This window comes from Saccopteryx bilineata, chromosome 3, assembly GCF_036850765.1.
Source record: "Saccopteryx bilineata isolate mSacBil1 chromosome 3, mSacBil1_pri_phased_curated, whole genome shotgun sequence".
NCBI classification, from domain to species: domain Eukaryota; kingdom Metazoa; phylum Chordata; class Mammalia; order Chiroptera; family Emballonuridae; genus Saccopteryx; species Saccopteryx bilineata.
The window spans coordinates 502,182-522,309 of record NC_089492.1 but is presented as its reverse complement, the minus strand read 5'-3'; the positions used below and the strand labels follow the sequence as shown (position 1 = coordinate 522,309).

Genomic DNA, 20,128 nt, shown 5'->3' with positions numbered 1-20,128 from the left:
TGATGTTTCCCATCTCTCTCCCTTTCTGTCTGTCCCCCTCTCTCTGACTCTATCTCTGTCACAAAATAAATAAATTAAATTAAAAAAAAAAGAAAGGGTAAGTCTCTTTTATTTTATTTTTTTTATTTTTGTTTTTAAGGCAAGTCTCTTTTAAAAATTCATTTCCTTCATTCCATATAACTCTGTGGTTTTGAACTTCTCTTTTGAACTTGTGACCACAGTCCTGGTTCTCTCACTAGTTAACGACTTCAATAACCCTTGACACACTGTACTAGTTTGAGTTGCTGCTGGAACAAATTACCACTAACTTGGTGGCTTTCAACAGGCAGAGTTTATCCTACCACAGTGCTAGAGGCCAGAAGTCAGAAATCAAAGTGCTGGCGGGCTGGTTCCTCTGGAGGCTCGCAGGAAGCCTCTGTCCAGGCCCCTCTCCAGCTTTCGGCAGCTCCCGGCAATTCTTGGCGTTTCTTAGCTGTGGTCGTATCACTCCGGTCTCTGCCTCTGTCTTCACAAGAACTCGACTTCCATGTCTCAGATCTCCTTCTCCTTCTAAGGACTCTTCCGCTCACTGGATTTAGGGGACATCCTCATCCAGGACTAGAACCTTAATGACATCTGTAACAACCCTATTTCCAAATAAAGTCACAGGACAGAGTCAGAGCTTAGAACTTGGACATATCTTTGGGGGTGGCACCCATGGCTCACTTTAGATCTGGGTGCGAGTCATGCTTGTTAATACACACTTCCTCTTTTTTTCTTTAACAGCAGTTTTGGAGACTCAAGGGCCTGGAAACACCAGGGTGTTGGGAGATTCAGAAGATGGGCTTGGGTGGGGGGACCAAGAGGGAGGACAGGAGTTGAAGGTTTGAGTGGAACAGGAGGAGTGGTCACTGCGGAGCTAAGGTCCTCCAGCGGACCCTGGTGTCCAGGAGTCTCAGTGGAGAAACTGACTCCCCACAACACCAGTAGGAGTGGGGTACTCCCATTCAGTCCAGAGGTCTGAGCCCTGCCATGCAGAGGGAGGCCCTGAAGGCCAGTACTAAGGTCCTTTGATGTAGAAATCAGATAGAGTTCATTTCTGTGTTTGTTTGGGGTTAGGAAACTGCTGTACCCTGTTTCCCAAGAGTGGACAGGAAAGCCCTCCTCCGGCCCCCATTTCCCAGTTCCAGGGCAGTCAGTGGCCCAGGCTTGTGGCAATGTGTGTGTCACCGGGGGCAGCACACAGCCACACTCATGCCCTGTCACTTCAGACGCCTGGAAGGCACTTCTGTGCCGGCCTACAGTATTTCCTGGACCTGTTTCATAACCATTATGGAGTTAGGTGGGGAGGCCAAAATGTACACCTGGTAAAATTCTAGCGGCCTGGCCCCCGGAAGGGCTTCAGATCCACTGTCAGGACTTGTCCTGGACACCAGGACCGAGGGCAAAGGCGAGATGCCAGGAGGTTCCTGTCCTGGCAAGGAAGGCAAAACGTCATTGAGGACGGTTGTCTGCACTCAGTCAGGGCATGGGGCCCGGCACTCACACCCTGGGGCAGTGGGAGCACGGTGACACTGTGGCAGCACCAGCAGCAGAGGCCTGGAGTGTTAGATGGTCTCCACCAGGAACAGTCGTATGAACAGGTCCCTTTGGGCTGACCGTAGGGAAGAAGGCCGCCTGTGGGAGGGGGCAGGCTCCATGGAAGAAGCCTCCGGAGTAGTAGATGTGAAGGTGGGGCAGCAGCCGGTGTGAAAAGTAGGAGGCACGTGGACGCGGCAGGTGGCCAGGCCACAGGAAGACGCCAGACCAATCGGTGTCCCGAGGGCGTGGCTGCAGTGACCTCAGAAACAGGTAGTTGGGGTCAGTGTTGGGGGGTGTCCCTGCCTTGGCGCAACCTCCCTGGCAGGGGTGAGCGGGAAGCAGGCAGAAGGAGGACCTTCCTTGGAAAGGCGCATGCTGTCCCTGTGGGCCTGGCCTCCTGCTGCTCACGATTCCCTGAGCACCCATTCCCGCCAGGCACACAGCAGGCGCTTGTGAGAATCGCGGATTCCGGCCCAAACGAACGTGGGCGCTGCACCGAACATGGAGCCCCTGCGGCGAGGAAAGCGAGTCTCGAAGGCGTTAGAGCCTGGCCCTCACCCCTGCCCGAGGAGTGTTGAGTGAGCCCCACGGGCGCCCGGGTCCGTCCCCCGCCTCGCGTCCGTCCGGGCGGAGAGCTCCTGGGGAGCCTCGTCCGGGGTCTGGGTCGGGGTCGGACCTCCGGAGCGGCTGGGAGGACGCACGTGCGGCTGACCTGCTAGGCCGCCGGGAGCCACGCGGGGGCGCAGTGCCGCCGCGGACGCGGGCAACCTCGAGGCGTGGCTTCAGGCCCCGCCCACAGCTGGGCGTGCGCGTGCGCAGAGCGCCCCCCTCCCGCAGAGGCTGCTGGGCGGGGCGACGCGAGCCAGCGCCGACCCGGAGCGGATCGGTGGCGGCGGCGGCGGCGGCGGGAACATGTGGCGACCGGTGAGTCCTCCTTGGCACGGCACGGCGTCCTCCCTCCCCCGGCTGCCGTCAGCAACCCGCCACGGACCCTCCGGGCGCACCGCAGAGACGCCTCGTGCGGGCCCTGTCAGGGAGCCGGTCCCTGTCAGGGAGCCGGTCCCGCACCCGCGGGGCCCCCTCTCTTCCGGGATGCTCACCCCCTAGGAGTGAGCTGTGCCTGTTGGGGGGCTGTGCCGGTGCCACTCGGGAGCCCCCAGACCGGTGGCCCCCGCACACCTCCGCGCCCTCTCGTCCTCGGGGCCCCTCTCCGGAGAGACGCCCTTTCCCAGGGCACCTGCTGGCCGTCCGCCCTGGCTTCGGGGCTGCGGACACCCCTGTCTCGTCCCCGTGGGTCCCTTAGACCCCCCCCTCGTGCTCCAGGCTCTGCCAGAACCAGTACCAGAACCGGAGGCCCTGCCTATCTCCCCTCGGGCCGGCTCACTGTAGCACTTTCCCCCGAGGGCCCTGACCCACCCGAGACCACCCTGTACTGACAGCGCCCCGGGCGCACCCTCTGACCCCCGGGCGGCCCGCGTTCCCTGGTGCCCGGTGGTGGCCTCCCTCCCGTCCGGGTCCGGGCCATCTCTGCAGGGGGCAGCTTGTCACCGCACCCTCCCCAAGGACCCGGCCCTCTCTTCCTGGCGTTTGGGGACGAAGAGACCGAGGTGGCTCCTGGCGGCGTGTCAACTTGGGCTTTTCTGGAGAGCGGTGCACTTTTTCTCGCAAAGCCCAGCCCTGTGGGTTTAGAGGTTCGCAGCCGAATGAATTACCACCAACGAACGAGCAAGCTCCCCTATGGGGGGCTGTTTCACCGGCTGCGGTGATGGAGTGTGTTGGCCTGAGAGTCAGGTGCAGGGAGGGGGGACGTGGACTTGGCCCTGAGTATATATAGAGCACGTCACAGTTCCCAAAGCTTCTTCAGGGATATGGCCACTGAATGCTCCAGACCAGGGGTGGAGGGGCCAGTTTTAGCCTCTTAACTAGAGCTGCTCACAGCCTCTACGTGGAGTGGGCCCTGTCGACTTCTGAGTCCTGATGGGGCTCAGAGGGTTACAGGCACCAGGGTTCCCCAGGGCCCAGACTCCCAGGCGCTCACCCTGAGGACACGTGGATGCCGTGCTCTCCCCTCCGGCTGAGGGTTAGGGCTGCCAACCCTGTGATCAAACTGTCCGGGTTCTCGTCAGCCCTGGTGCAGGTTTGTCCTCGTGAGACTCAGCACTGGCTTCTCACGGCTCCGGGCCGGCTTGGCTGCAGGGGCGTCTCATCTTCCTTCTAATCGGCTGTGTCTAAGCTACAGGGTGTAGGAAAGCCAACGGCTCGGCTGGGCGGGTGCCAAACACGTGACCACACACACTCCTTGTTCTGTGTTAAAGTGCACACGTTAATGAGCTTTGTAATCTTGATTTGAGTGTTATTACTCAGAGCTCTTCTGTGCTGCTTTGGAGATTGTTAGCCGAGTCCTGGTCAGCCTTGGGTTTCTGTAGACATAACTGAGGACACGCTCTAGGGAAGCAGGACAGGCTGGAGGGCAGGAAGCCCAGCTCATCTCATCCACATTGGAGGGCTTCGGGAGTGGGAAGGACACAGGAACGAGTATGTGGTCGTCTCAGTGAAAAGACATTGGAATGTGGGAGGACTTCCTGGGGACCCACAGCCCTCTCGGCACTTGTGTCCAAGCACTTCTGGTGCTCAGGTCCTGGGTTTGGTTCAGGTGATGTGTGATGTGATGGGAGCTGCCCTGGATCGACCCCTGGAAGGTTTGGCTGCAGGCTTTGCCCCACATTCATAGCCACATGACTTCTTTGGGCTTGGGGAATATCTCCCATGTGATGGAAATGTCCCGTCTGGGCATCCCCAGTGGGCAGGAGCCTGTGGGTGCTGTGGAGTTGTGGGCACAAGGCCTCGTCCTTGGAGTCCTGTCTGCTGCAGGGCTGCTCATCTCCTGCGGGACTGTGTCTTCCACATGTTGCTCAGCTGTTGTCCCACATGGGTTCTGGCTCGTTCTGTGCTTATCAAAGTTGATCTCAATGCAGCAAGCGTTTGTGGAGTTTCTGCTTCATGTAGCAAAGCATGTTCTAGATCCTAGAAGTACAGACATGATTGAGAGGTGGGCCCTGCTCAGTCTGCTGGGGACATAGGAACTAACCTGATAGTCACTCTTGTGTGATAAGGACAGAGGAAGAGGGATGGACCAGGTGCAGGGGTGGGTAAGGTGAATCAGGGTGTACTGAAGGGTATTCCAGGCAGGACAGCAGCCTAGAGAACACACCGGGCTGTCCAGGGTCACCAGAGGGACTATGTCACAGGAGCTGAGCGAGGGGTCCCTGCTGAGAAATGAGTTGGGGTAAGGAGATGCGGCAAGAGCTTCTAGTAGGTGGTGGTTCCTTAGGACTGGTCCACACACATTTGGCACTGTGCTGTCATGTGCTCAGAGACCGTGGACTCTGGTCCTCTGCTCCTCCTCCAGAGTCCCTGACAGCAGTGGACAGTCATCAGGCGGCTGGAGGGGCAATAGGCCCTCATGCTCTGGTGTAGAACGACTCAGACTTAGCATTCTCTCTGTAAAAGAATGGTATGTTTTAGTCATTCTAAACAAAATCCAGTTCATAATAACATTTTCACTCAAACAATACTGTAGTTCTTATCAACTAGTTGATAATTTATGCTAGGACAGAAAATTTTTTTTAAAATTTTTTAAATGAGTTTATTTTAGTGACATTAAGAATGGTATGTTTTAGCCCTGGCTGGCTGGCTCAGTGGATAGAGTGTCGGCCTGGTGTGTGGACATCTCAGGTTTGATTCCCAGTCAGGGCACACAGGAGAAGCCACCATCTGCTTCTCTCCCCCCTTCTCTACCTCTTTCTTCCCCCCTTCTCTCGTCCTTCTCTGCCTCTTTCTTTCCCGCAGCCAGTGGCTCGGTTGGTCTGAGTATGTCAGCCTCAGGTGCTGAATATTGCTTGGTTGATTTGAGCATTGGCCTCAGACCGGGATGCCGGGTGGATCCTGGTCCAGGTGCATGCAAGAGTCTGTCTCACTTTCTCCCCTCCTCTCACCTTAAAAACAAACAAACAAACAAATAGATCGGTAGAACTGTAGTTTTTTTTTTTGTTTTTATTATTGTTTTTTATTCCTTTTTTAGAGAGGAGAGAGAGAGAGAGAGAAAGAGAAAGGGGGAGGAGCAGGAAGCATCAACTCTCATATGTACCTTGACCAGGCAAGCCCAGGGTTTCAAACCGGCAACCCCAGTGTTCCAGGTTGATGCTTTATCCACTGCGCCAGCACAGGTCAGGCAGAACCGTATGTTTTAATGTCAAAATGATGTTTAAAATTGAGTTAGGTGACTTGACATGTTCTCACCAAACCCTTGTAGTTAATCACTCTCAGGTACAATGTGCTCCCCTCCAGCTGTCAGGATCCTTCTGCACTGGAGGGTTTCAGGGCAGGCCACGTTGGGACCGGGAAGGGTGTCATCCGCCGCCAATTTGGCCAGGAGCCACTGCAGTAAACACCCTCCTTTTGTTGAGCACCTGTTAAGTGGCAGGCCTGAGTGAGGTGCTTTACTTCCACCCTCTCTCACCTTTCCAGCCCTGTTCAGAGATGAAAGGTGTCTGGTCTGGAGGGGAGTCACCCTGGCAGTGGGGGAGTGAGGCTGCAAACCAGACCTGTCCCTCCACCCCAGAATTTGGCACTTGTGACCCTGTTGGCAAGAGGCTGCTGTGAGTTATGTGCCATCTGCACACCCGCGCCTTCTTCCTGTGGTCATCAGAAGACCTAAGTGGCCATGAGTGGCTAGTGCCTGGCAGGGGCCGCTCACACTTCTCTGGGGAAGAGTCCTCACTGTGCATCTGTTCCTGGTGGGCTGGGGGCTCTCCAGGTGGAGGGACTTGGAGGCCAGCCCTTGGGGAGCTCTCCTCCCCCTCAATCTTTTGCTGTCTGAGTCACGTCTGCCCAGAGCCTGTGTGGCCCCTGGCTTTACAGGGCATGCTCAGCCTTTACAGGGCATCTGGTGGGTCAGGTGATGCTGGGTACAGTCATGGTGTTGGGGCATCTGTGCCAGGGCTCTGAACCAGGGGCCCCTGGCTCTGCTTCTCCAGATTGTCGGCATGTTGGCTAGAATAGCCCACAGATCTTTGTTGTGATTGTTGATGTGTCAGAATGATGGTTGTTGGCCGGCTTTGTGTCTCTTCCTTCTCTGTATGCCGTGGGGATCCCCACAGGACTTGCAGCAGACCCCAGTTTGCTGCCCTTCCGCTCTGGTCTCCCGACATTCTGTATGTAACCCCTCGCCAAGCTTTTCAGGTTGGGAATAGTCTCTTCTCTTCTGAGCAGAACAAACTCTTTTCCTTTTGGAGGAGCTGCAGGAAGTTGTATTAACATAGACAGTTCAGTTCAACCCAAGAAGGGTGTACTGCTTTGTGCCAGGTGGGGTGAGAGAGGTTTGTTGAGAGGAGGCGATGGCATTGGGGACAGGCAAGTGGCTTGGCTCAGTGAGGAGGAAGCCGAGGAGAAACTAGTGGCTCATGCACCCCAGGTGAGCTCAGCCTGCACCAAGGCCACGTGCTCTGAGGGCTTTGCCAGTGTCAGTGTACTTGACTTGCACTGTACTAGTGCAGCAGCACCCGCTTCATAGCACAGAGAGGCACTGGTCCATGCCGCAGGGCTGGGAATACTGGCGCCTATTCATGTAATGCTGACCATTACATGAGCCTGATGGAAAAATTGTGCCAACAGACTTGGGATTCCAATTTCAGCCTTCGAGGTCTGGGTCCAGAGCCTGCCCTGCCCTGCTCAGCCTCAGGTGGCTGTCCAGGGTCCTGGCGCCCCCATCTGCTTAATGCCAGGAACACCCCTCCCCCTGAATTGTGACAACAATTTACAGTGACCACAGTGCCTGACCAGGTGGTGGCGCAGTGGATAGAGCGTCGGACTGGGATGTGGAGGACCCAGGTTCGAGACCCAGAGGTCGCCAGCTTGGGTGCGGCTTCATCTGGTTTGAGCAAAGCTCACCAGCTTGGACCCAAGGCCTCTGGTTCAAACAAGGGGTTACTCGGTTTGCTGAAGGCCCACGGTCAAGGCACATATGAGAAAGCAATCAGTGAACAACTAAGGTGTTGCAACGAAAAACTAATGATTGATGCTTCTCATCTCTCTCCATTCCTGTCTGTCTATCCCTCTCTCTGACTCTCTCTCTGTCTCTGTATATATATATAAAAAAAAAAAAAAAAAAAAAAAAGAGTGCCCACAGTAACCCCTGGCTGGATAGCTGGTTGGTTGAAGCTTCATTCAGAAGCGCAGAGGTTGCCCTTTTGATTCCTGGTTAGGGCACATGCAGGAACAGCTCAGTGTTCCTGTTTCTATGTCTCTCTCTCAAAAAAAAACAGGAGTGCCTGCAGCCCAACGGGTGGTGGTGCAGTGGTTAGATCATCGACCTGGTTCAAAACACAGGTTGCCAGCTTGAGCACAGGCTCACCTGCTTGAACACAGAGTCCCTGGCTTGAGTGTGGGATCATAGACATGACCCCATGGTCCCTGGCTTGAGCCCAAGGTCTCTGTCTTGAGCAAGGGGTCACTGGCTCAGCTGGAGCCTCCTGGTCAAGGCATGTATGAGAAGCAATCACTGAACAACTAAGTGTCACAACTATGAGTGGATGCTTCTTATCTCTTTCCCTTCTTCTCTGTCTCTCTTGCAAAAAATAAAAAAGGAGTGCCTGCAGACAGTGCCCAGTGTCCCGACACAGAGTCATCCAGGCAAGGGCCCCTGCCCCCGGCTCCAAAGTGCCACCTTCCTGGCGGGCACAGTAAGTAGGACAGCAGGTGCTTCGTACCTTTGATCATGAAAACATTTAAATACAGGGACCAGCTGACAGATGCCCACCGCCCGGGTCTGTCCAGTTTTACTATCTTGCCCTGATTGTTTCCAATTCTACTTGAAAATGTATGTTTTGTTGTCTTTGGACCATTTGATAGTAAGTCACAGACATTTTGTTTGTTGGCTGGTTGGTTGTTTTGTTTTTTGTTTTTGTTTTTTTTTCCAGAGAGAGAGAGAGAGGGATAGACAGGAACGAAGAGAGATGAGAAGCATCAATCATCAGTTTTTCATTGGGCGTTGCAACAGCTTAGTTGTTCATTGATTGCTTTCTCATACGTGCCTTGACCATGGGCCTTCAGCAGACTGGGTAACCCCTCGCTGGAGCCAGCAACCTTGGGTCCAAGCTGGTGAGCTTTTTGCTCAAACCAGATGAGCCCGCGCTCAATCTGGCGACCTCGGGGTCTCGAACCTGGGTCCTCTTCATCCCAGTCCGACACTCTATCCACTGCGTCACCACCTGGTCAGGCTGGTTGGTTGGTTTTGAGAGAGGCCAAGAGAGAGACAGCAACACAGAGCTGCTCCTCTATGTGCTCTGACCGGAGAATCCAGCGGGCAACCTCTGCGCTTTGGGATGATGCTCCAACCAACCGAGCCATCCAGCAAGAGCTTTCGTATGAGTGTTTGTTTGTTTCAGACATTTTTACATGTACCCTCTAGACCAGGGGTAGTCAACCTTTTTACACCTACCGACCACTTCTGTATCTCTGTTAGTAGTAAAATTTTCTAATCGCCCACCGGTTCCACAGTCATGGTGATTTATAAAGTAGGGAAGTAACTTTACTTTATAAAATTTATAAAGCAGAGTTACAGCAAATTAAAGCATATAATAATAATTATTTACCAAGTACTTTATATCAGATTTTCACTAAGTTTGGCAGAATAATCTTTATAAAACAACTTACTATAGTTAAATCTATCTTTTTATTTATACTTGGGTTGCTCCGCTACTGCCCACCATGAAAGCTGGAACGCCCACTCGTGGGCGGTAGGGACCAGGTTGACCAGCACTGCTCTAGACCTCAGTGGGCATCTCCTGAACAAGAACATTCTCCTTTGTAACTGTGGTAACTTTATCATGCCCCACATACTAAAAGCACAGACAGACCTCAGAGTCACTGTTGCTTTGGTTCCAAACCACCACAGTAATTTGAATGCTATAGTCAAGTAAGTCTCATAGGTTTTTTTATTTCTCTCTGCACATCAGTTACATTGTAGTCTGTTGAGTGTGCAGGAGCATTGTCTAAAAAAAGAATGTACCTACCTTAATTAAAACATGCTATCACTAAAAAATGCTGACTTATTACATGAGCCTGATGGAAAAATGGTGCCGACAGACTTGCCGGACCCTGGGTGCCACACACCTTCAACTTGCAGAGAGCACAGCATCGTGAGGGCCATGTTGCAAGGCACACGTGTGACTCCCAGTGTCCACGGTCTGTGTTCAGACTGTCTGGAGGTGCTTCCTCCAGGTCAAGGCCAGGGTTCCTCCTTTGTGCTCGGTGTCTCGCCTGTCCAGCCTCCTGACCTACAGCAGTCCTCCCACATCCCCCCACGTCCCCCCACAACCTTTTATTTAATATCTTGTTAAGGAAATCTGCAAACAGGGGTAGAGAGACTTGATCAGTGGCAGTGCCCAGCACCTGTATCCAACTCATGCACCCTGATGACTCAAGGCACCAGGCTGCTGGTGGGAGATGGTCCCCCTTGGGTCTGCTTGTTGGGATTTTCTCAGGGTCATTGATGAGTGCTGAGCGCAGTTGCTGGTGGCTCTTTTCAGTTGTTCCCGGGCTGTGGTCTTGTGGACGCCATTCCCTGGCTCTGCACGCTTGCCTAGGATCCTCGGGGCCTTTCCTGGCTGCTGCCCTGCCATGGACTCCAGCTGCCCTGCCATGGACGCCAGCCGCTTCTTCCTCCAGTGCGACAGCCCCAGCATATCCCCTCCTCCCTCGGGAAAACCCCCACAAGGGCCTGGGGTGCCCGCCTGTGCCCAGCTCACTTTGCCGCTGCCCTTCTCTTTTTATTTTTATTTATTAACTTCAAAGAGAGCGGAAGGGAGGGAGAGAAAGAAACAGAAACATCGATCTGTTCCTGTACATGCCCTGACCAGGGATCGAACCCATGACTTTTGCGTGTCAGGATGGCGCTCCAACTGACTGAGCTCTCTGGCCAGGGCTCCCCTGCTCTCCTCTCTTTTTTTTTTTTTTTTTTTTTTTTTTTTTCTTTTTCTTTTGTATTTTTCTGAAGCTGGAAACGGGGAGAGACAGTCAGACAGACTCCTGCATGCACCCCACCGGGATCCACCCGGCACGCCCACCAGGGGCGATGCTCTGCCCACCAGGGGGCAATGCTCTGCCCCTCCGGGGCGTCGCTCTGCCACGACCAGAGCCACTCTAGCGCCTGGGGCAGAGGCCAAGGAGCCATCCCCAGCGCCCGGGCCATCTTTGCTCCAATGGAGCCTTGGCTGCGGGAGGGGAAGAGAGAGACAGAGAGGAAGGAAGGGGGTGGGAGTGGAGAAGCAAATGGGCGCTTCTCCTATGTGCCCTGGCCGGGAATCGAACCCGGGTCCCCCGCACGCCAGGCCGACGCTCTACCGCTGAGCCAACCGGCCAGGGCCTGCTCTCCTCTCTTTAGGCAGCTCCCCTCCTCACCTCTGGGCCCACGTCTTTTCTAGCCACACAGGCCTGTCCCCTCGGAAACACCCTGTGCTCTCTTGGCTTCAGGCCTTCACTGACGTCGTGTCCTCTGCCTAAGACCCTCCATAATGTCCACATGGACGTCCCCTTGCTCCCAGGCCACAGGATCCCTCCTGCCCTTGCACCTGGTACTGCCCTCACAGCCACGTGGGTGTGTCTGTGGTCCATGGTCCGTGGTCGCATACAGGGCTCACTGTCAGGCTCATCTTTGTGGCAGAATTGGTAGGTGGGTGTGAATGGTAGAAGGTATTCAGTCTGGTGAGGGACACGGGCAGGGTCTGGATGGGGCCTGCCACATGTGGGTGGCAGGCACAGAGTAGGCAGGCAAGGCTAATGCCTCCTGGCACATCTGCTGGTCACAACCCCCCATCTGAAGTCTGGTGGGAGGAGGTTGGGATCCCAGCCTGGACCCAGCTGTCCTGCAGGCATTCACCGATCTTCCAAGAACTGACCACTGTGTGCACACACCAATATGTTCTCTGGGCCCGCTCCTCTCTGCAGCCCAGCATGGCCGTGTGCTGTCCTTTGGCTCGGTCAGGTTTGCAGGCTAGAGGGTCCCGAGGTACACAGAACGTCTAACTGTTCTGACCCTCGCTGTGTGTGGCTTTGCTAAGCAGAGGTTTTGTCAGACTGTCCTCCTTTTGGGACAATAGGTCATGGACATTTTTCTTTGACTTTTGCTTTGTTTTGCTGTCCTTGATATGGTCTTCAGGGTTGCATGCTTTGGCTAGAAAGTGAATGGAACGTCAGTTCCTTATCTGGCCCAGAGTTCACAACAATAATCAACATCTGTGCTATGGGCTCTGACTTACAATACACAGTGTTTTTCTTTTCCTCTAAAAATTGAGAATTTGCAGTTGGGAGATTTGTGGTTGAGGAATTCTTAAGACCTGTAATGCAAGTAAGGCTGGGAGACCAAGGTTGCCAGTGAGCAGAGAGCCTCCCAGAACTCAGCTTCTCCGCACATCCTGCTGGCCGGGGTTCTAGCTCTGCGGTTGGGGTACCCGGAGTTCCTGGTGCCTTCGTCCACTTTCAGAACAGCTGCCCCTGCAAGGCCTGTTTGTCCTGCATCCGATCTCCCTGTTGCTGTGGTTAAGCATTCTTAATACTTCCTTTGGAAATGCAGGATGCCTTCCTGAGGCCACAGGCCATGGTGTCAGCCGTAGGAAACACTAAATGACGGGTACCAGGGCCCCAGGAAGGCCGGGCAGGGCCGAGGGCCTGTGGCTGCCTCCTCTGACCCCGTGCTGTTGCTCACTTTGCAGTCACCCCTTTGCCATGTCCACTGTGCTGTGCTGCAGAGCAGGCTGCAGTGCTGGCCGGTCCCTGCCACCGTCCTCAGGAGAAGCCTCAGAGTCCCACCTGCTCGATGGTGAGTTCTCTACAGCCTCTTGCCAGGCAGGAATGAATGACCTCTTGTGGGCCCAGGGTGGACCTTCTCTGTACACGCCCCCCTCCCCTGGCCCGGGCCACCAACATGGGATGCATGTGCTCCTGGTGTTAATGGCTGACCTGGGACTGGTTAGGACCTCTCCAGCAGCTGGTAGCCAGAGCTGCGGCTTGGACAGTGGAGGTAGTGGGGCCAAGACAAGACGGTGGGCATGAGGGTCCAGGCCAGAGCCTGTGGGTGGGACGGGCGGAGCGAGGTGGGAGGCGCTGCTGGCAGGACTCCAGCCTGGTGGGCCAGACAGTGAGTGACTGGGTGCTGGGCTCCCGTGGCGGTCCCTGTCTCGACCCTTCACCATGCTCACTGTGTGTTGCTTGCACATCTTGCCATCTTGATACCTGTAGTCCATTTGGTGAGGTTCATGGTGGTGAGGTTCACGGTGGGGTGATCACAGGGTAGCTGGCCTCAGCCCTAGAGCGACTTTTCATGTCGCCAAGGAGCTACTTGGAGTCTGGTGTCCAGGGTGCCTCTGTGGCTCAGGTGAATTAATTTGGACCCCACAGTCAGAGAAGTCTCTGCCGACCACATGGGCATCTAGGCCTGACGTCACCTGCCTAGGTGTGTGGACGGGGTGGGGAGGATGTGGATGGGAAGTAGCCAGCTGTGTGTCCCTTCAGGTCCTTGAGATCACAGCCCCTGTGGAAGAAGGTGCTCTGCACCACAGTGGTGGGGCTGCCTGTGCTCCTTGGCGTCCATTACTCCACGGCGGAGCCGCAGGAGAAGAGGAGAATGCGGCTTTTAGTGGACGGCGTCGGGCGCTTCAGCAGGTAGGAGGGCCTGGCAGCATGGCGGGCGTTCTCTGCACAGCCCTCCAGATCCGCCTTGAGCAGTGGGAGGGAACGGTGCCTCCCAGCTGCTTTTCAGTCCTTCTTGCCCCAGCTCCCCCTGGAGAGCCAGCACCCACAGGGGGCGGGGGCTCTGAGGGAGGGCTACCCCCTCCCCATCCCAGTGGACATAGTGCTGTCTGTTCATCGGGCTCTTCGGACTCTGTCTCCTGTCAGGATGCTGGGGGCAGGGCTGGTCTCCGGGCCCCTCAGTCAGCACTCCTGCTCTTGATCAGATCCAGCAGTTCCTACAGCCTCCAAGTCCTAGGAACCAGCTTACCCAAACCCACTGTGCACAGGACTGCCTGGGGGAAGGGCTCGTGGGAGGCCCTGGTTCAGAGTGCTGCTGCAGGGAGGGGTCCCGACCTGCCCACTCTGCGCCCCTGCTGCCTCTCAGGCCTGGCTCGAGTTCTCCTGGAGGGAAGGCCGAGGCCAGCAGGCCTGCAGGCACTGTTCCAGAAGCTGCACTGAGATATCCACTGGGCCAGAGGTGCCAGGTGGCTGCCTGCCCACCCACTCACCACCTCCAGGATGAAACAGGCCCCTTCGCCCTACGTGGGCCAGTGGCCGGGTCTGCCTAGGCCTTCCCGTTGCCCTTGTGCTGGTTCTGGGTGGTGGTGTGCAACCCTCAGGGCTGATGACAGAGCCTGGAGCAGGTCTGCTTTTGTTCTGTGGTCCTCCCCCGTGTGGGCTGTCCCTGTGCGCCCTGGTTCTGAGAGGCCCACTTGGCTGCTGGGCTCGTCTCACCTGTATCACGTGGGCCGTTTCAGTGTCAGACACCCAACCCCTGCTCATGCGCCTGCCTCTGCCGCGCCCGGGGGAACAGGTGTCCCTCACCTGCTTTCAGAGGCCCGGCTGGGATTGGAGAGAGTGTGCCGGGTGATGATCCTCCCCCAGCCTGGTGTTTTCTCTTCAGCTCCAAGCCTTAGCAAGTGCCAGGGCAGCAGGCCTGACAGTATGCCCAACTGGGTGCAGGGTGACCACAGGGCCTCGAGACCAGGGACACACAGCAGGTCCTGGGTAACAGGCAGTGTGGGAGCAGGAGCCCAGGGAAGGGGGTGAGTCCAACCGTGAGATGTTGGGAACTTGTTCTGTGGTAGGATGGCTGAGTCAAAACATGTCACATGTGCGTGACACACAGAGACTGCAGTGGGTGGAGGTTTGCATCAGGACCCGGTTTCTTTTTACAATTTCGGGCTTTTGCATTTCCAATGTCCAGAAAAGTTGCAAGAATACAGAGTAACATTTTGCTTTAAATCTTTGCAAGTACCTTGTCAACGTGTTGCATTATCCCTGAAAACTTGAGTGCTTCCTAAACAAGGGCTTTTTGTACCATAAACCTAATCAGGAAACTGATACATTATGACCCTCAGACCCATTCTGTCACCATGCACCCCAATAACCACCCTTTCAGCACAAGGATAGGTCCAGGGTCCATGTCTCAGGTCCTCAGTCTGGAGCAGGCCCCACGTCTGCCCGACTCTGACACTAGCTTCTAGTTCTGGAGTCCCCAGCGGAAGGTCCCACAGCCTTCTCACTGTTGACAGTCCCCAGGTGACTCCTAAAACTTGGGAAAGTGCTGTGCTGAAGACTGGGGTGCCGTTACAGGAGAGGGTACAGGGCAGGGTCGGCAAAGGAAGGGGCACATGGGGTCAGGTCTGGGGGTGGGGTCTCAGTTTAGAGCTGTGTCCTTGTACCTGTCACTGGTTGGTGCTGATGTGCAGCAGTCCACGTGGGTCCCCTGGACAGCAGTGTAGAGAGCATCTGCTCAGTTCAGTACACAGGCATCTGAGCATGTCACTGGCCTCATAATTGAACTCAGACTCCAGCTCCCTCCCCACTGGGTTGATAGCACTTGGCTCAAAGCCCCAAAACTCTAATCATGGGCACGGGGGTGTGTGTGTGTGTGTGTGTCTTTCTGGTCATCGTTATAAACTCTCAGGCCCATAATGAACCAGACACTGCTGTCACTCAAATTTCATGAATGTAAAGAGCTGGGGCAAAAGCCAGACTTCTTCAGATTCAGAGACCTGGACAGAGATGTAGACTATTTATAGGCCAGTAATTTACAAGGGTCAGCAAACTGGCCACAGAGGTTGCTGCCCATTTGTAAGAAAAGCTTCCTTGGCACCACGGCCACCCCACTCCTACCTGTGGCTGTTCTTAGGATGGCAGCATGGGGACCAGATGGCCCAGAAACCAAATACTGTCCAACCCTGTGACGACCCCCATCAGACAGCCCTCGGACAGGATGTCCTGTCATTTGCTCTTGGTTAGATTTGGGGGGCACATTCTGGCAGGAATAGCAGTGTTCCCACGAGACTCCTGTACTGATCACCTGCCAGTGCCTGTTCCCATCACCCCGCCCACTTCTGAGGTGAGTTCATTCTTATTGTGGTGGCCAAACTGGTTTCTGTTTGTTCATCCCTGCCATGTTCCTTGGTTGGCATTTGACTGGAAGGACGTCTCTCCTCCCTAGTGACTTACTCAGTTAATCACATCCAGCCTGGCCCATGCTGCATCCCAAGGGCTGTTCTGTTGGTGGCACTTTGTTGCTGAAATCATTCCAGAGGGGATAGTGGGAGCCCCTTCAACCTAGGTTTTGTAACTCTTTTTAGAAATCTTCATTTTACTGTAAAAATTTAAAGCAGGGGTCCCCAAACTTTTTATACAGGGGGCCAGTTCACTGTCCCTCAGACCGTTGGAGGGCCAGACTATAAAAAAAACTATGAACAAATCCCTCTGCACACTGCACATATCTTAAAGTAAAAAAAAAAACGGGAACAAATACAACATTTAAAATAAGGAACAAGTAAATTTAAATCAACAAACTGACCAGTATCTCAATGGGAACTATGGGCCTGCTTTTGGCTAATGAGATGGTCAATGTGTTCCTCTCACTGACCACCAATGAAAAAGGTACCCCTTCCAGAAGTGCGGCGGAGGGCTGGATAAATGGCCTCAGGAGGCCGCATGCGGCCTGCAGTTTGGGGACCCCTGATTTAAAGCATAGGTGTGGCCCTGGCTGGTTGGCTCAGTGGTAGAGCGTCGGCCTGGCGTGCAGAAGTCCCGGGTTCGATTTCCGGCCAGGGCACACAGGCGAAGCGCCCATCTGCTTCTCCACCCCTCCCCCTCTCCTTCCTCTCTGTCTCTCTCTTCCCCTCCAGCAGCGAGGCTCTATTGGAGCAGAGATGGCCCGGGCGCTGGGGATGGCTCCTTGGCCTCTGCCCCAGGCGCTAGAGTGGCTCTGGTCGCTCGCAACAGAGCGTCGCCCCCTGGTGGGCATGCCGGGTGGATCCTGGTCAGGCGCATGCGGTAGTCTGTCTGACTGTCTCTCCCCGTTTCCAGCTTCAGAAAAATACAAAAAAAAAAAAAAAAAAGCATAGGTGTGAGTCCTCTACAGAGAACTGAGACTTGACCATTAATATCTCCAAGTCCTGTTGACATGTCTCCGTTTTGAGCATTTGTTCCTTCTGCACTATACAATGGTCCAGCTTCGTCTCATCCTTTCACAGCCCTGCATGACTGCTGCCCGTCAGGACTCTTAGGGCTGTGTGCCCCAGGCCCTGTGCGGACTAGAGCTGTGTATTAAGTCACAGATGCCCACCCTGTGCACTCATAGACGCTTCCCGTTGCCTGTGTAGCTCATTCTCACTCTCATTCTACCTGTCACTCCCTTCCCCAGCCGGCAGACACCTGGCTTCTCTTGTCCTTAGTTCAGGGACTTAGTCATCACCCCGAGTGTAGCCATCACCCCCACCCCATGCAGACCGGGCCCTGGTTTTGTACCCAGTTATTCAGGAAGGGCTCCCACCCGTCTGTCACACCTTCCCTTCCTCATAGACAGCCCTGCTTGGCTCCCGTGCCACCAGTGGTGCCAGTGGCTAGGAGCAGGACATGCCCAGAGGCAGGAAGGAGAGGCTTGGCTTGGATGTCTGGAGCCCCTGCCTTCAAGGGCAGGAGTCCCATGTTCCTCCTGGGAAGGTCTGAGTGCTGGAGGCTGGGATTCCAGCCCCACACCCTCTTCTCTAGACCCAGGGTGACCCGTCCAGGGCTGCTGGTGTGGGGAGTACGTGAGGACCCCTGCCGACACTAGGAGGGGCTGGCAGGGTGGGGGCTACAGCTGAGCAGCGACTGGGGCTGAGGGATTCTGTGCCGGCAGGTCTCTGAGGATCGGCCTGCAGATCTCCGTGGACTACTGGTGGTGCACAAACGTCGTCCTGCGAGGGGTGGAAGAGGTCTGTCCAACTCCTCAGCTGTAGCTGGGCCCATCCACACTGTGGGGTGGGGTGCTGCAGGAGGTGGGTGTTGGGTGGACTGAGGAGGTACCTGCCTGTCCCCATACCCTCCCTCCACGCCTGTGGTCAGAACAGCCCGGGGTACTCGGAGGTGATGTCTGCGTGTCATCAGCGGGCGGCCGACGCCCTGGTGGCCGGGGCCATCAGCAACGGGGGCCTGTATGTGAAGCTGGGCCAGGGGCTGTGCTCCTTCAACCACCTGCTGCCACCTGAGTACATCCAGACGCTGCGTGTGCTGGAGGACAGGGCCCTCAAGCGTGGCTTCCGGGAGGTGAGCCCAGGCCCGGGTGGGGGGAGGGGGGGAGGCGCAGAGGCCGAGAGCAGGGGCTGGGCGGTGGCCTCGGTGCTGCTCTAAGACTCCTCTCCGGCCAGGTGGACGAGCTGTTCCTTGAGGACTTCCAGGCCCTGCCCCGTGAGCTTTTCCAGGAGTTCGACTACCAGCCCATCGCGGCCGCCAGCCTGGCCCAGGTGCACCGTGCCCGGATGCACGATGGCACCGCCGTGGCTGTAAAGGTACGAGGAGCCCACCTTGTGTGGCAGTGGGCTCAGGAGGCGGCACTGGGCTCGGGCGGCGGCAGCCAGGTCCTCCCCGCGCACTCACCTGGTGCAGGTGCAGTACATCGACCTGCGGGACCGCTTCGATGGCGACATCCACACCCTGGAGCTCCTGCTCAGGCTCGTGGAGCTCATGCACCCCAGCTTTGGCTTCAGCTGGGTCCTCCAGGTAACCACTGCCCACCAGCAGGCCGGGAGCAGCACTCTGCATGTGCTGGGACCGCATGGCCCTGACCACCCATGTGGCCCTCAGGACCTGAAGGGGACCCTGGTCCAGGAGCTGGACTTTGAGAACGAAGGCCGGAATGCCGAGCGCTGCGCACAGGACCTGCAGCATTTCCGCTACGTCGTGGTCCCCCGCGTGCACTGGGGCACATCCAGCAAGGTGGGCTGGGGCCCTGCTGGGCGGAGGGTGGGGGGTGGTGTGGGGCAGGGGCCTGCTGAGCTCAGCCTCTCCCTCACAGCGCGTGCTGACAGCGGACTTCTGTGAGGGCTGCAAGGTCAATGACGTGGAGGCCATCAAGTCCATGGGGCTGGCCGTGCCGGATGTGAGTGCAGTGCATGGGGTGTGGCATGAGGGGGGGTGCCCCCCATGCCCTCGATGGGGGATGGGAGCACCACGTGCTGTGACAGAGGCGTGGCCCTGTCCTCACCCCAGATAGCAGAGAAGCTCATCCAGGCTTTTGCTGAGCAAATCTTCTACACAGGATTCATCCATGCTGACCCACACCCTGGCAACGGTAGGAGGAACCCCCAGGAGGCGAGGGGGAGTGGGGCTGAGTGGGTGAGTGACCGCCTGTGCCCTGTCCCTAGTTCTGGTCCGGAAAGGCCCAGATGGGAAGGCACAGCTGGTTCTGCTGGATCACGGGCTCTATCAGTTCCTGGACGAGAAGTAAGTATGTGTGTGTGTGTGTGTGGGGGGGGTGCTGGCCTCTCCTGCTTGGGGCTCTGCTCACTCTGGGCCCCACAGGGACCGCTCAGCCCTGTGCCAGCTGTGGCGGGCCATCATCCTGAGGGACGACGCGGCAATGAAGGTGCACGCAGCCGCACTGGGGGTGCAAGGTGAGGCCAGGGCGGGGTGCCTGGGGGCACGGGTGTGCAGCCTGGCTCAGCCCCCCCCCCCAGACTACTTTCTGTTCTCGGAGGTGCTCATGCAGAGGCCCGTGCGCCTGGGGCAGCTGTGGCGCTCACACCTGCTGAGCCGCAAGGAGAAGGCCTACATGCAGGCCATGGCGCGGGAGCACTTTGAGGACATCATGGCCGTGCTCAAGGCCCTGCCGCGGCCCATGCTGCTAGTACTACGCAACATCAACACCGTCCGCGCCATCAACACCACGCTCGGGGCTCCCGTTGACCGCTACTTCCTCATGGCCAAGAGGTGGGTGCTGGTGGGAGCCGGGTGGCGGGTGGGGACAGACGGAGTGAGGCCTAGCTGACCACATCTTTGACAGTGCGGTCAGGGGCTGGAGCCGCCTGGCGAGTGTGACACGCCCGAGTGTATATGGTGCCAGCCTCCTGCGCCACATCAGGGTTGTCTGGGAGACGTTCAAATTTGAAGTGGTCCTGAGGTAAGTGGACAAATGGGACCCTGCGGGTGCGTGGGCGGCCAGGGCCTGCTCCCCACTGACCTGATCCACTGACCTGATACTGCCCCGCCCCCTCACCCCAGGCTTGAGACCTTGTCCATGCGGCTCACGGCTCTCCTGGTTCGAGCACTGGTACGGCTGGGCCTCATGGCCAGGACCGAGGGGCTATATGAATACCTGGAGACCTAGGGCCCCAGGCAGAAGGACCTTGGGCCAATGGAGCTGACCAGAACTGGAGATGTGGACACCCTAAGACCCAGGGCACAGGAGCAACGTGGCCTGGAGTGGGGGGACCTCTGGGGGCCCCTGACCACTGGTAGGGCCAGGAGGCCCTGCAATGACCACACATACTTC

General features: G+C 56.5%; 1 protein-coding gene across 1 annotated transcript; it reads left to right on the top strand.

Moving 5' to 3' along the window:
- The first annotated feature begins 2,230 nt into the window (after nt 1-2,230).
- On the top strand, nt 2,231-20,128 carry ADCK5 (aarF domain containing kinase 5). The gene is made up of 15 exons (XM_066265384.1): nt 2,231-2,484; nt 12,330-12,436; nt 13,129-13,278; nt 17,498-17,573; nt 17,704-17,904; nt 18,006-18,146; nt 18,244-18,357; nt 18,442-18,573; nt 18,653-18,736; nt 18,847-18,928; nt 19,002-19,080; nt 19,159-19,250; nt 19,314-19,566; nt 19,640-19,756; nt 19,858-20,128. Exons 1-15 carry the CDS (start codon nt 2,473-2,475, stop codon nt 19,961-19,963), a joined length of 1,746 nt encoding a protein of 581 aa, XP_066121481.1. The 5' UTR covers nt 2,231-2,472; the 3' UTR covers nt 19,964-20,128.